Source organism: Populus trichocarpa, chromosome 14 (genome assembly GCF_000002775.5).
Source record: "Populus trichocarpa isolate Nisqually-1 chromosome 14, P.trichocarpa_v4.1, whole genome shotgun sequence".
In the NCBI taxonomy this organism is placed as follows: domain Eukaryota; kingdom Viridiplantae; phylum Streptophyta; class Magnoliopsida; order Malpighiales; family Salicaceae; genus Populus; species Populus trichocarpa.
In genome coordinates, this window is record NC_037298.2 from 13349644 (window position 1) to 13366275 (window position 16632).

Genomic DNA, 16632 nt, shown 5'->3' on the forward strand with positions numbered 1-16632 from the left:
TAAAAAAAAATAAGAGAAATAAATAACAATAAAAAAAATCATAATTAATATAAAAATAAAATTAATTTAAATTATAAAATAAAAAATTTAAAAGAAAAAAAATCAAAACAAATTATATACCAATAAAAAAATTAAAATTAAATTTGATACAATCAAAAATAAAAAGATATTTTTTTTATAATTTTTAGAAAGTATATTCCTTCTAAAATAAAATAAAAAACTTTTTTAAAAAGCTAAATTTTTTATAAAAAATTTTTTTATTATTATTAATTAATTTTTTTAATAATAAATAAACATAGAAAAATCTAAAAAATGATTAGTTGCCATGAAACATAAAATAGGACCTAAGTAATCACCATAACTACGTTTCTGAAGTTCCAAGTTATGTTTACAATAAAATACGAAAAGCTACAACATCATATTCTAACACATTTTGCAAACATTTCTATCAAAATGGTTTTAAATCAGAAAAAAAAAATGCAACGCCCATCAAATATTGCTAGGCTTCACGTATGAACTAGTAAAGAAACCCATCGTCCGGAATGATGACCGCTATCATAAGTCAGTCGTCTCCTATCTCTTCTTTCTCTTTAAAAGAGAAGCAGCACGGAGAAACATGCGATCAACCTCGTCAAAGGATGGTGAATCGACATCTACCCCCGTGGGGATATCCACATCTTTCCCCGATGTCACTCCCTTTTTTGAGCCCAGAGATATTTGGCGCAAGTGCTCCTCAAAATCTTCAGGCTCTCCGTCTGCTTCAACTGAGAACTTTTCAAACTCTTCCAAATAAAGTGGACGTTTTGATGTCTCCTCCGTGTCTGCGTCAGAGTCAGTCTCAAAAATGTCTGATAGATCTTCCGAGTCTGATGCAATCCCTAAGTCAGTATCAGGACCATCCTCAGAGCCTTCATCTTGCCTATCAATGATTTCTTTCAGCTTTTCTGAATTCTCCAATTGCTTGCTTGAAATGCTCCTAGATTCTGCACCATCAATGTCAGTCTCAGGGGTTTCTTCAGTAGGTTCAGTTCCTTTTCCAACTTTTCCTCCAGCCCGTGCATGAAGCAACTCAAGGTCCTGTTGTAGTCTTGGTATGTACCTCCTGAGAGCCCTTAGACCATCCCTGCATTTTGACTTATCCAAAGCCTGCACGAGGTTTAGAGGAGAGAAGAAATCAGCTCATGGAAGGCAAGATCTACGGCTTTAAGATCTCTCTTATCAAATAACAAGATAAAAAGTGAAACTTTGTGCATGCATTGCATGCTTCTACATGACGACCTAAAAGAATGATGATGGATATTCATCCAAACCCAATTTCATAATCAGTCATCAAGACCTCAGAAAATAAAAAGGGAAAGGGAAAAAAGAACCTTCTTTCTGGAGAGAGTGACCCTGGGTGACATAATCTCTGTTGGTGGTTGGGAATAGTTCTTCCCTCTGTACATGATTATTGTGTTCTCTTCATGAATATCCAGCACAATCCCTCCAGTGAATCGTGCCAGTTCAGCAGCAATCTCCTTCACTTCCTCTGGAGTGAATGTCTTTACCACCACTTTCAGAGTCTGATGTTTCTTCCAGTGCAGGTGCATGTTAAGAATCACACCCTGGTATATTCCCCTTCTGCCGACGGGCACATAATTCTTGCACTTAAGGCCCATCTTTAAAAAGAAGAAGTGCTCTTCTGGAGTCAATATCTCTGGATCATGAGTTGCTTCCGATGATTCTTTTGGTTCAATCTTTTTCAAAGCTTGAACAAACCTCTCTTCTTTCCTTTGAGCCTGCAGAAAAAACAAGCTAAGCCACAAGATACATTGAAGCAGATCACAAGAGCTATACAGTAAACATTTTGAAACAAAATAAAAAACTCAACTACACAGTAAACCTCCGCAGCACCCCACCTCAATCCCCCAACCAAAACGTACGAAGAAAACAAAACATAACATTCAACAAAAGAATATTATGAAGCTACTAAACCAGAATACATCAATCTCAAGGTGTCTATAAATATGGTAAACTAGAATACATCAATCTCAAGGTGTCTATCAATATGGTTGAAGCAGCTCAAATTAGAGAGAATAACAATGGGCTTGGATTTTCCTAATCTATTATACTCACTATATTTCACATTAAATCAACAAAACCAAAACTCACCTTTCTCAACTTGTATAAGATTTTCTCTTCAGCTGTCATTCTCTCGTACTCTTTCTTCTTCTTCCACCTGAAGAACTTTAACCACCTCACCACCGCTCGTTTTCCTTTGAGCTTTGGTCTCTTCACTTTAACATCACTACCACTAAAGACCGCCGCGGTTTTCTCAAAATTTTCGGTTGGCTCCACAACTTTGTCAACATTGTTTAGAGATGGACAAGAGTGAATCCATAAATGACCCACCAAAGGAACAAGATGCCCTTTAACGTTATACACTGGTCTCTGACCAAGAACCTTGCACATCACATCAACCAAACTACTAAACCATGAGTTTAATTAATCTTCACTAAAATTTGAAGTTTACTGAAAAATGAAAAATTCAAACCTAATTAAGAAACACTGCAGGTAAAATTTATGTTTCTTTTTTCTTTTTCCAGAATTCAAGAAAAAAGAAAAAGAAAATGACAGAAGCTGAAGTGAAATGCACACTTCACAGGCAAAAAATCATTTACCTAAAAAAAACAGGAAAAAAAAAAAACAAGGGAAGGGAGAGAGTTACCTGGTTCTATAATGAAATGAATTGGAAGAGATTGTGAAATGATTTGGGTGGAAATTCTTAAGTTGGTGAGATATGCAGAGACCAAGAGATTCTAAAGTTATAAACCTCTTCACCGCCATTTTTCTCTTCTCCACGCTCCCCTATGGCAGCCACAGTCCGTTCTGCCTTCTGAACGAGCGAGATTGTTTTTAGGATTGAGTATGGGCTAATTTAGCCAAGAATACGCGATGGGCTCCAAGTACGTAAATAGCTAGCCCTACGGCAAAAGGTATCAGGCACAGAACATTAGTTAACGTTATGGTTTAAAATATTTTTAAAAAAATATTTTAAATTAAAATAATTTAAAAAGATAAAAAATTAAATTTAAATAAAAAAATTAAATTTTTTAAAAATACAATTTTAACCTTGCTACAATCACTTTTTTTATTTAATTCTTGAATCGCAACTATTAGACTTCAATCCGTTATAGAACAACTATTTATAATCAATTTTAAAATCAAAATTATTATTTATATCTGATTCAAAATCCGAATAAAGATTAAACCGAATTGGGCTTCAGATCTCCATCATGTAATGGAAGATACCCGACTTTGTAGAAGTTAAGGGAGGAAAAAAAAGCTTAAGAGCAAATGGCTTCATCAACCAGTGTCACTTGCATTTTTTATTTTATTTTTTATTCACGTGAGATATCTGGGTTAGCTTACGCACACCTTAATTAATCCTTACAGACCCTGAAATTAACGACCAGATAAACCTTCAATGACCATCAATATTGATAATCACATGGTTCGAACCTGAGATCACAATAAAAATAAATATCTACATCACTTGCATTGTTGCATGGCTAAGAAGAGAGCTAGAAGGCTACTGCGACCAACAAAGGAGAAAGTGGGATGTCCTCTTTTGACTAATTTATACACTCAAACAAAAAGAAATTCTTCAATATTTGTCATATATATATATATATAATACTTTGAGGTTATTAATGCATTTTGGATCAAGTTCAAGCAAGATTGAAGAGTATTTATACCCAACTCAAAAAACTAGTTTTTTTTCTCAAGTTCTACTCGAATCCATTCACATAAAAAGAATTCTTATCTATTTATATTGGGTAAATAGAGTTCTACCCTTGGGCGTGCCCCAAGTGGGATGATTATCCCTTTGGGCATGGTAATGAAGGATGGTTATTTCCCTGGACGCGCCCAACAAAGGATGGTCATTCCCTTAAATGTGTCAAAGAAGGATATGTGCATTCCCTTAGTATGCCAAGAGAAGATGGTCGTTACCTTGGACTTGGCTATTTGCCAAGTCTAAGTACTTTGAACTTGTCGGACTGCAAAGTTTCAATGTCTTAGGTCTGCCATGTTTGCTAGACTCACATTATCTTTGACTTGGTTAACTGAAGTTTAAGTACCCTAGACTTGGAGGAGGGCTAAGTTGAAGTACTTTAGGTCTGGCATTTTCATCAGACCTACATTACCTTAGACTCGGCGGATGGACAAGTCCAACTACTTTGGTTCTGGCATGATTGCCAAACTCACATTTTCTTGGACTTGACTGACTGACAAGTCCAAGTGCAATGGACTTGGTTGACTACCAAGTCCAAGTGTCTTGGATCTGACATGTTTGCCAGACCTATGTTACCTTAGATTTGATTATATGTTAAGTCCAAGTACCTTGTGTCTAGCATGTTTACCAGACTCACATTACCTCATTTCTTTAGGGGTGTCCAAGGAAGGATGCGCATTCCCTTGGGTGTGCCAAGGAAGAATGATCTTTCCTTTTGGCGTGATAAGAGATTATAGTAATTTTCTTGAGCATGCCAGGGAGGATGATTATTATTGTCATAACCTATTTTTTACAACACAAATTCACAAAAAAAAAAAAAGAGAAAGAAATGAAAATAAACGAAGAATAAATTGAAGTTGGGGTCAAGACAACATAAACTGAGAGTTTTAAGGACTAATCAGGGTGGAATTATAAATTTAGGGAGTCATTTTTGGTAGAAATTAAAAGAATTGATAAATTTAGGGACTTAATTAAACTTTGATTTAGTTTAAGTAATGGAATTGGGAGCTTAATTGAAGAAATATTAAAATTCAAGGTTGATTAGGGTTAAAATTGCAAAAAATTAAAGTCCAAGAACTAAAGTGAAAAGGCGGGGATATAGGGAGTTTAATTGATTTTTTCATGGGTAATTTTGAAAAAAAAATAAAAGTTAAAGAGTCAATTAAGGACTAAATTGATTAAATTAGAAACCAAGGATTGTTTTGTAAATGACGCCGAAATGCAGGGGTTCAATTGCAATTGATCCAAGAAAAAAAGAAGAAAAGGAACAAAAATAAAAAGGACAGAGGGAAAAAAGAGAGGAAAAAAGAACAGAGGAGAGAGAACGAGAGAGAGAAAGAGAACAAAAGAAAAAAAAACATATATATATATATATATATATATATATAGAGAGAGAGAGAGAGAGAGAGAGAGAGAGAGAGCATAAGAAATGAGGAGATAAAGAGTAACAAAGGAGAGGACGCTGTTTGGCCAGATCGTCACCAACCTCTTCATCTTCGGTCTTCAAGCTCTAAGTCAGTACTTTTTTTTTCTTTCCTCGCGTTGCATTTTTAATTACGTTGGCACTATTGCCAAGCGATAGTGCCCGGGTTGGTCACTAGCTCAAGCCAGTGACCAGGCCAGGCCCGCTGGGTCTAGCCCAGCTAGTACGGCTGGGCTAGATCCAGCCCAAAAAAAGAATAGAGAAAAACCTTGTTTTGATGTCGAGCCGGGTCTGGGCCTAAGGCTCAGCCAACCCGAATAGCTTTGGGCTAAGGATGTGTTTGACAAAATACACCTTTATGCCTTTCCCATTTATTTTATTCTCATTTGTTTTGATATCTAGTCAAATAAGTTTCTTTTTTATATCAGAAAATTCTAGAAAAAAATTAGGGATCTTCATTGATTTATTTATGGGTTCCTCGTATTTTGTTTGTATTTTGTGTCGTTTTGTTTTTTGATGTATATTCAATCTGTTAATTTTTACTGCAAATATAAATCTTTATATAAAACAAATATGTTAGAAATGCTCATGCATTCATTTATTGTGTTAAAAGACTTCTAATTTGATTTGTGGTTAAATGTGGTTCAACTAAGTAAATATTCTTTTATTTAATACTATTAAATTTTTATTGTGTTTTTTTGTAAGATTATAGAGACTTTTTATTATTATTAGCGAGCTTTCTTTTTTATACAACATCATTCTTTTTATATTTCATTTGGTTGTTTTACTATGATTGTCTATTTTTTTATCATATAATTAAATAAAAATAGTTTTTACAAAATAAAGTTATTAAACCCAGTTGGATCCATGATCAAGGTCATAGGCACGGTAAGTTAATCTAGGTTGATCCATATTGATCTATGATATCATCGCCTAAATATTAAAAAAATATGAAAAGTTCAAGTTTTGTTTTAGATTGAATCGAGCTTTGACCGGTCATCCACCCCCACATTTAGATTGAGCATCTTTATCTATTTAGGTCTTTCAACTTCACAACTTAATTTTAGTTAGAGTTAAAATCTTTTAATCTTTACTTGACATTAGAATCTCTGTTTACATTTATTTGCATAAAAAGACTTTAAATTTTGTTTTAGATCAAATCGAGATTTTCTCAGTCATCTAACTCGTCTTTAGATTAGTAATTTTTAATTATACATGTCTCTCAACTTCACGACTTAAATATTTAGTTAGCATTGTAATCTCTTTTTATACTTATCTATATATTGTCTTAATTAAAGTTAGAATCTCTTCTTACATTTATTTGCTCATTGAAAAATCTAAAAGGGATAGTATAATTACTATAGCGTTTTTTATTATTGCTCTAGATTCATTAGCATTGCATATTGGAATAATAAAATTATGATGTTGGCTTTTACAACAAAACACAACTAGCTTTGAAAACGAGGGTAAAGTGGTTTTTTTTATCGTTTTGTGTACGGTAAAATAACTTATATATCTTTAGAGAAAAAAATTAGCAAGCTGGCAGGCAAGCGTATTTTCCAATTTTTCATTCCAATTGTACATTAAAATTACTGCAATTAAATGTTTTTGCGGGGTCAAGGGGTTTTTATGTCTTTTCTATTTGGTTTTTTTTTTTTAATTATCAAGTCTGATCAATAATAACTAATTTAGTATTTAGACATGTATAAAATAATAATTAATTCAAAAATGTAGGTTATGCGTGACGTTCACGCAAACACACATGAGTCTCCAGCTATCTTTTTCCAGCATGTACATCATCTTAGTGTGGACAAAATCAGGCTTCTAGATGACATTTTATTCTTCACAGCATCACCTCTATTAATGAGGTGAGCATACACCATAAAAAACTTCAGTTTTGCTCTTCTTTTCTCTATTTTTAGATTGTGTTTGGCAGTGTGATTACGGATGTTTTTTAAATAACTTTTTCATATCAAAATACATGCTAATAATATTTTTATTATTTTTTAAAAATCATTTTTGATATCAGCACATCAAAACGATCTAAAACGTATAAACCATATTAAATTTTAACAAAAACAAAAATTTCAAATTTTTTAGAAACGCGGGTTGAACCACGTTCCCAAACGCTTTCTTAGTATCAAAGCTTTCCCTTGTAAATTTTCAAAACAATCCTTTAATTTTTCTTTATATTTATCAAAATTTTATTAACCTTTCAAATCAAGTTTAAAAACTTAGACCAAATTTGTTTAGATCTTTTCTTCGAGATTCTTTTTTATAATTGAATTTTTTATATCCTTTTGTATACTGATTTGATTTTGTATATGAAGGGTTTCATATATTAATCCAGCTTCATTAGGCTGATATTTTTTTATTTTTTATTTTTATCATTATTGTCGATTTGTAATCATATTATCCTGATCTTGTAATAATAAACCATTTTACTAAGCATTTCGCTCCATGACAAACACAATGAGAACACCATAACATTATAATTTTGCAAATTTAGAAACGAACTACACGTAACATAGGCCACTGGCAACACTGGAAAACATGAGATTTTTATACCCAATGAATTCATTTTGAGCAGATCTCGTATGGCACGGGCCACTTCCCTATTCATTTCTCGAAAAGCATGTTTTTATCCTTTTTTATATTTGCATTCGCCCTGAAGTTTTATGTTTTTGCTGTTTATGTTTTACCCAAGTTAGTTAAGGTAATGGGTTGTAAATTAGTAAAAGGAAATTAGGGATTTTAGTTAATTAACGAGGTAAAGTATAAGTGCAGGGAGCTTTGCCAAATGCCAATGTTCTTCACTGTTTGGTGATTGTCGAACAAACCAATTATTTGAGAAGACTTTTATAGTAAATTTCTCATCCCTATGGCATAGGATTCTCAGGTGAGGTTCCAGTCTCAAACCCCCGTCATTGGGCAATAAAACCAGAATTAAAAACGTTGACTTGTGATGTAATCCAGTCATGTGCCCATAAGATCACAGGATTAAAGATCATATGGGCGAGTTAGCTGGAATTACAGAAAGTAATAGTTATACTACTTTCATCGTTTTAATGTTGCAAACGAAGAAATTGCCTCAAAACATCGAAGGTTTAGGGACAGAGTGCGTTTGCTAGCTTAGCTTGTAAGGAAATAAAAACAAAACATAATCAGGAAGATGTGAAGTGATGTGCCAGCAGGTTAAGGGCCTGAAAAATCAGAGAAGAAATCAGATCCAGGCGAGTGATACTGGCTGAATTATCGTCTATATCGCAAGTTTTGTGATAATATACTGCCTGGATCGTTTTATTTCGAAACCCAGGCAAGAAGCTGACTTGCTTTCCTATTTCCTTTTCAGTTAGATAATATTTCAATAAAGCAGTAGCAGAAGAGAAAACATGGCTTACCGTACCATAGTATGAGGTAGAAACTGATGATGCAGGAGGCGGAGCTGGGTTGAGCTGTACAGGAAGAAGAAGTGGCAGCAGCAGAAGTATTTATAGAGATGGTGAAGATCAGGAATTAGGGTTTCAAGGATGCAAATTGGGTTTTCTGCTCTTTTGTTGAGTGGGCCGATAATAGTTATAAGGCCCAACACTTCATAAAGCTGCGTTCTGAACTTCAGTCTTCTAACTACTGTAGTTTCAATTCAATACATTCCAAAACACTTTTCAATAAGATAAGTAAAAAAATTAAAAAATTAATTAAATTGAGAAAATTAAAAAAAAAACCAAAAAAACTGAATTGTGAAAAAAAAATCGATTAAAAATTTGCAAAACCGAGCCAAACCGGAAAAAAATCGAGTCAAACCAAAAAAATCAAGCCAAATCGGAAAAAATCGAGTCAAACCAAAAAAACTAAGCCAAACCGGTTTGAACCGGTTTTTGTCCTTAAAAACCGAACCGAACCGAAACCGGTCGGTTTGAACCGATTTTGATTTAGAAAAAAACAAAATTTGGTTTGATTACTTTTTGTTTTTGATAAAAACCGAACCGAACTGAAAATGATAACCTCTAATTTTTAAAATATTAGATAATTTTCAAAATTAATAAAATACAACTCTATAATTATTAATATGATGCTTTGATTAAAAAATATTCTTACAACAACACATACACCATGTTACGAAACTCACATTAATATTTTTTTTTTCTTTTGGATAAACCCTCTCAATTTGTTTTGCTATCATTATTCTTATTATTTTGGTTTTACCAGAAGCAAAAATACAAGAAAATAAATGTAATCAATTTAAAAAGATAGTAGCAGCATGTATCCTAATTCCCTGTTTAATTAATTTGAGAAAAGATATTGATTTTATATTTTTCATAAACGCAACACATATTAATAAAAATTATAAGGAACATTGGGGAAAAGCAGGGGGCTATCTTTTTAAATATTTTGAAACAATTACCCTTGGGTCTAGGGGTTTTATAGGAATTTTATTTTATTATAAACAATGTAATGACTTTATTGCCTTTACCATCAAAACTTTTTAGCATTAACTTCAGGGGCTTAGTAGTGATTTTATAAATGTTTTTTTTTTGTTTTTATCATTTAGTCCTATGAGTGGTTTTGTCTTTGTAAAAATAAAATAAGAAAAAAAAATTGTTGATATATGTATTGCACGTATTAGCTACCTTCAAGTGGCACATGCAATTAACTCTGGTGGTTACAGTCGTGATGTCGCCACATCATTTGATTCATCTCGACGTCTTCATTCTTTTTAAGTGGCGTGTGCATGATGATTCGTTCTGGTTTTGCGCTGGTTCACTTTTTTTTTACTCTTCTTTTCTCTCTCCTCCACCTCAATTTGTGCATTGCCCCCTGAAAATCACATTAGCCCTTCAATTGCTTTCCTTTTTAGATTTAGTCATTGTTCTTTTAATTGTAATTTTTTATTTAAAAAAATTCTTTCAAATTGAAAATTATTTTTAATTTCATCTTTCTTAAAAAAAATTCATCTCTTTTAATTGCTATTTTTTTTATTTAAGGTGATTTATAAAATTGATTTCTTTTTGTGATTTCATCCTTCTTTTTTTTTATCAAGTTTGATTCTTATTCTTTTATTTCTATTTTCTTTGCTTTGACAAGGATCCCCATTCTTTCATTAGGAATTGGCTTTCTTGATTAAGCCCGGATTTGAGATTTCATATGTTATGATTTTAGAATATTAATCCAAGTTTAGGAAATTAATTCGGGGTTGCTTTGTTTTTCATGTTATTAAATTAGTATTATTTTTTATATTATTAAATTAATCAAGCATATTCTTTGCTTCTTTAAAAATCCTAGAGTTGCCTTGATATTTTTCTTCTTATATCTGGAAAAATTTGCCCCTTCCAACGTTGTTGCTTTCATCGCCGATACAGGTTTACTCAAGTTATTTTTTTATTTGCTTTTGGCCTTCAATATTTAGTTCATTATAATTAGACAATCTAATGTGCCGATGACTCAATTTTTTTTAGAAAATATATCTTCTAACATGTCACTATTTAAGCATTTTAAAAGTGTTTTGGCTAGCATGCATCAAATTTTTTACTTCCTATTATCTTTATAATTTTGTTAATGTTGAAAAAACTATTTAGTCAATTGTATAGCACGAGTCAAAAAAATAGTTAAATATTAAAGTGAGAAATTAATTTTCTTGATAAGAAGTGAAAAAATATACAAATATAAATATATTACCTTAACTATAAATAAAGATCTACAATGATTGCTATGTACAATGATTTTTGTTCTTATAAATGTATAATGCAAATAAAACTAATCTATCTTAATTTAACAGAAACAAAATTTAAAATAAAGATAAAAACTATCCAACAATTTTTTTACTATTTAAGAAATATTTAAACTAAACAATTAAGAGATGATATTAATTACAAATAAAATTAAAAAAAAAAGGTGCTGCAGGCCATGTTCAAAACCTATTCTAGTGTAAAAAAATATATATTTTGAGTCCAAATTTCATTTTTTTAAAACAAAAACATTCCTTTTATCATAAACAAAACTTTTATATAAAAACCTATCATAGCTTCAATGAAGAGGGTGCTTGACAGTGTGGTAGCGGTTGCTTTTCAAATAACTTTTTGTGCCGAAATGCATGCCAATGATTTTTTTTATTTTTTAAAAATAATTTTTGACATCAGCACATCAAAACGATCCAAAACGTACAAACCATATTAAATTTTAGCAAAAAAAAAAATTAAAATTTTTTGGGAACGCGGTTTGCAATGCGTTCCAAACATGTTCGAAAAACCAAAAAAAAAATCAAGCCTCTATATTTTTTATTGAACTTTATGAAAAAGAAAAGGAATGATTAATTTTAATATATATATATATATATATATATATATATATATATATATATATTTTGATAATAACAAAATATATATTTTCTTCTCATTGAATATCCTTTAGAATTTTTCTTTTAAGAAAGGTATGCATATTAGATTCATAAATAATTATTTATAAAATAATTTTGAATATCACCACAAAATGCTACAATCTTGTTTAATAGTTATGTCAAAACCCACAATCTTTTAAATATTATTTTTATAATTTTATTTGAAAAAATGAATAAATAATAATCACAAGAATAAAATAAAAGGTGATGGGCTAAAGTTCCTTTTAAAATATATATATTATTAGGCCTGAAAGATTAAGCTTGCTTATATGGCCCAAAAGCAAGGACCATACATGTTTGAGCTTGGATGCTAGGTGTAAACCCCGGAAAATAAATGTTTACATAAATTGCAAACTAAATAAATGGAAAATAAAAGTGAAGAAATTCAGGTACAGATTTAAATAAGACAGGAATTCAGAAATTTTCAGATATAAATTTTCGGATGAAATATTTCGAGATTTTATAAAATTTAAACTGAAAATATTGAGGGTTGGATTAAATTAAAGAAAATGAACAAAACTAAAAAGTTGAGGGGTGGAATTATAAGAAAAGAAAAGAGATATAGCTTAATTATAAGAAGAAAAGATTTAGGGGAAATAATACACTTAGAGAAAATGGAACCTAAGTGCGAATAAAATAAATTATAGGATATAAATACCCCTCTTCCTTGCTCATCAAAACCGACAGCAGCTATTAAGAGAGAGTGAGTGATTTTTTGAATTTATTCTTGCCAAACCAAGAGAAAAACACTAAAATTCTATTAACCCATCCAAGGTTAAGAGTTTATAGGTAAAGTAAACACTTGTGGGCAAGAGATTAATAAGAAAATTTTAACAAAGAAAGAGGAGGAAGGGCCGACTGCCATTAGAAAAAGGGGAAGTAAATTTTTTTTGACTGGTTGAAGATGGAGGCCTTGATTCGTACCAGGTAAGGAGCTCTAAACATGATCCTATAAGTCGTTTCAAATGCAATTACGAATTGATGCATTGATGTTGAATTTTGGATTAGGGTTCTTAGACATGATTTGGGGAAATGTATTAATTGTTAAAATTAAGTAAATTCATGTGTTGTATGTGATTGGGGGCATGAAATTATGATAATTTATCAAAGAAAATGTATGGGTAATTAAGTAAGGGGTGGCCGACCATATGAAGAGAAAAGAGGAAAAGATAAATTGTGGACGTGGTGTGTAAATGGAAATGTTGACGAATCTGGACAGATTCATCTCCTGAGTTTTGGAGAGAATTCAAGTAGAAGGATGAGGGGATTACGATCAGGTTCCTTTTAAAAATTATAGTTTTGGATGTTGACTAACCAAGGAAGTTGGTCTTGCTCAATTTGGAACTATAGAACTCTAATTATAGGTCACCAACTGAGACTGGGTCATGATAGACCCTGTAGAGTAGGAGGTATGGTTCATTGATGAGTAATTTCTCCTCCCTTCAAGGGACTTGTAGCCCCATGTTGTAGCTTTTCAAAGTGACTAGCGTTGCTTGAAACGGAGTCCTAGAGCTCCAGATATAGTCAAAAATCTAAGGAGAGGTCGAAATATAACCTCTACTGGTAGATTTGAAAAGTCGCTAAAGTGACTATTTAGACGCGTTAAGGGTGAAAATTGGGTTTTTTTCACTTCGGGGAACATGTGATATTGCATTTTAATTTCCAAAAGAAACGAGTCACATTCAAAATAGAAATTTATAATGTTAACTATGGTCGGACAAAGAATGGCGATATTAATGGATGAAATGAGAGAACGTAAAATATAAAGAAAGGAATAATTAAAAGAAAGACCTGTATTGACTGTTAATATAATTATTATAAAATGTATCCTTGAATGAGGGAGATATGCTTATGATTACTAGGAGGGACCACAGGCGTGGTGCAGTAGCAGTAGGGGAGCACGAATAAAGCTTCTACTACAGGTAGGTGATCCACACCTATTCTTTCTAGTTAAATTCCATGATTTAATATGTTATTGATGTGAAATGTGAATTAGCAACTGTTGGATAATAAGTGAAAGGATGAAAGTTTGCGTAATGATATTGATATTTTGGATAGTATTCCGAATGTATGTGTGTTCACGGTGAATGGTTCTTATGTAAATTGCCGAGTGTTGAAATTATAACTGATAAAAGGAATAAGAGAAGTGGAATATGTGGCATGAACTCACATATATTTAGTGCATGTTAGGATCTCGGGTAAGGGGATCACCATGTTTTGACTAACATACATTTAATGTATGTTAGGATCCTGGGTAAAGGGATCACCATGCATCGACCAACACATATTTTGTGTATGTTAGGATCTCGTGTAAAGGGATCACCATGTATCGACTACCATATATTTCGTGTATGTTAGAGTCTCGGATAAGGGGATCGTTATGCATCGACTAACATATATTTAGTGTATGTTAGGGTCCCGGGTAAGGGGATCGCTATGCATCGACACCTACGGGTGAATGATGATACCAGTGAAATTAGTATCGATAATGTGTTAGGCGGAAATAATCGTGGTTCATATTATGAAATCTTGAATGGAAGTTAATAATGAAAGAGGAAACGATTTTAGTAGTTGAAAGAGAAAGAGTTCCAATGGAAACCAGAAGGGAGAAATGAATAACATATGAATACATGTTTGCTTTTTTTAAATTGTTGGATATTTGTGTTTCTATGCTTATTGTGATATTCATGTTTTAATAATATGTATTTTATTTTAGGATCATCGCATGCACGATAGGAGTAGATCCTAGCTTATGTTCACTTTTTGTAATCTAGTTCTAGGGAGTATATCCTTGTATTTTGTAACATTACAACTTTTATATAACTTAATTTGTAAAATTAATGTTTAAACTTGAATAGAAAATCTTAACTTTGAAATTCATAAGATTATGTCCATGTATGTGTGTTTATCTCATTATTCCTCTATAATGATATTTGTTGTTCAATGTATGTTATAAATATTATGGTTGTGATGATGATGATGTTTGTGGGATTGAGACCCAGAATGATTGATTCGTGATTGAGTTATGAGATGTGAGATATTAGAAGTGTAAACAGGTTATATGTCGATATCTTGGGACCTTTCGGTATAGGAGAGACTCTGCCGAAATTTCAATAGACTTTTATATGAAAATCATATATATATATATATATATATATATATATATATATATATATATATATATATAAAGTTTTTACCTATTTTTCATTCGACATGAGATTGTTGTTTTATCGTGGATATTGGGATGTTACACTAGGTCTGCTCACTTAGTTATCTCTTTTTTTAAAATACGATGGACAACACTTAGTGAATTTTTTATTTTGCTTGGTCTTGAGTTGACAAACAATAATTTGTCTTGAGATAAAATCCTGATTAAAATAGTTTGATTTCAAAATGTATTTTTGTATTGTGCCAAAACATGGCCTTTGTATAAATTAAATAAATTTTCAAATTTTTTTAGAATTTCATCTTGCTATTAATTTTGAGTTCCCTACATTTGTTACGCTCTTGTATTTAATATTTTGAATTATAACCTACATGCGAGATACTTTTTTGATATCAAGTAAATCAGTTTCATTCTGGAAAAAAAAACAACAAAAAATCTTTCTTTCAAAAATACAATTTTATTTTAAATTGCATATGACTAAATCTCTCAAAAATAAAAATAAAAATCATATTTGCATAAATAATAATAAAAAATATAAGACATGATTTAACATCTTTAAAAATTCAAAAAATATTTTTATTGATATTTTTGCATGCATTTTTTGATTTAATAATTAGTTTATTAAAGTCATGAGAACTTGACCTATATTTCAAAAACACAAAAAAAATTATTTTTTTTCTTTTAATATATGAGATTATGAATTTATACGTAAGATATATTTCTAATATTGAATAAAAAAGACATTTTCTTTTATTTATATTTTTTGATATTAGAATGGTTTGGTTTTAACTTAATAAGATAAGGACCTCCTCACTGAGAATGATTTTTCTTAAACCTTAGACAAACCAGTAGTTAGAAAACACAACCATACCTTAGTTTATATCAAACAAACAAACAATATAGCTTACCTTTGGTAAGTTGTATTAGGGGTGATATGTTCTCCGTATACATAATTAGTCCCCTTATCCAAACATTGAGATCGTTTAGGGTTTTTAGTGACTAAAATACTAGGTGACAACTCTAATTTTTTTTTACTGATAAGAAACAATAATTCCTTATTCTTTCTACCCATCACCATGAAGATCACAATCCGGGAGGATGATTGTCATGATGTCGCACATCATTTATAAGGTTGGAAAAAGTTGTTAGAGCATTCGTTAAACCAAACAACACAATTAAAATTTTATATGCATCATACCTTGTGACACTTATAGTCTTATATTCATCCCCTTTGACAATCCTAACTTATCGATATCCATACTACAAGTCTAGATTCATAAAGATGGAAGCTATACATAATTTGTATATCAAATCCTGAATTAAAAGAACTAGATATTTATTTTTTATTGTTACTTTGTTAAAAACTTGATAGTCCACACACATGTGATGGCTCTCATTTGTCTTCTTTTGGAATATAATTGAACCACCATATGGAGCTTTAAAATGATGGACAAATCCATTGTCAATCAACTCTCTCAACTACTTTCTCAATTATGCCAATTCCACTGGCTACATTCGATAAGGAGGTTAAAATGGTGGTTTCTCTCTTAGTACCAACTTAATTTGAGGGTCATAACATTTTTAGATGAGAATTTTTTTTTGAAAAGCTGGGTTTGTAGCTGAATAGTAGCCTCACCACCATAAAGACAATAAGTTTCAAAGCATATAAAATAATTGGCATGGCTTATAGCATGTTGATAGTCTTAGATCAATGAAAAGGGACAAAAGATCTGTTAGTTGTAAATCTAGATGACTTTGACATAATTCTTAACTTGGACTTTGTATGTTGGTTTGGCGATAGAGACGAGTCAAAGATTGCAGATACTAAGAAATCAATTGCCATATTAAAGAAGGCGGTAACAAACACTCATGTT

The 16632-nt window shown here is 31.4% G+C and overlaps 1 protein-coding gene and 1 long non-coding RNA gene across 4 annotated transcripts; both read right to left on the bottom strand.

Annotated features, from left to right (window-relative positions):
• Nucleotides 1-333: 333 nt before the first annotated feature.
• On the bottom strand, nt 334-2907 carry LOC7469379 (uncharacterized CRM domain-containing protein At3g25440, chloroplastic). Of its 3 annotated transcripts, none has more exons than XM_024584674.2 (4): nt 2708-2907; nt 2152-2467; nt 1371-1778; nt 334-1146 (listed from the first exon to the last, which is right to left on the bottom strand). In XM_024584674.2, the coding sequence occupies exons 1-4, from the start codon at nt 2824-2826 to the stop codon at nt 574-576; spliced, it is 1416 nt and encodes a 471-aa protein (XP_024440442.2). In that variant the 5' UTR covers nt 2827-2907; the 3' UTR covers nt 334-573. The 3 variants fall into 3 exon arrangements, with proteins under 3 accessions (XP_024440442.2, XP_024440443.2, XP_024440445.2); XM_024584675.2 differs by having other exon boundaries at nt 2152-2464; nt 2708-2906; XM_024584677.2 differs by having other exon boundaries at nt 2152-2442; nt 2708-2855.
• Nucleotides 2908-8125: 5218 nt separating this feature from the next.
• On the bottom strand, nt 8126-8818 carry LOC112324090 (uncharacterized). The gene is made up of 2 exons (XR_002977764.2): nt 8600-8818; nt 8126-8401 (listed from the first exon to the last, which is right to left on the bottom strand). It is a non-coding gene; the product is annotated as an uncharacterized LOC112324090 (long non-coding RNA).
• Nucleotides 8819-16632: the final 7814 nt, after the last annotated feature.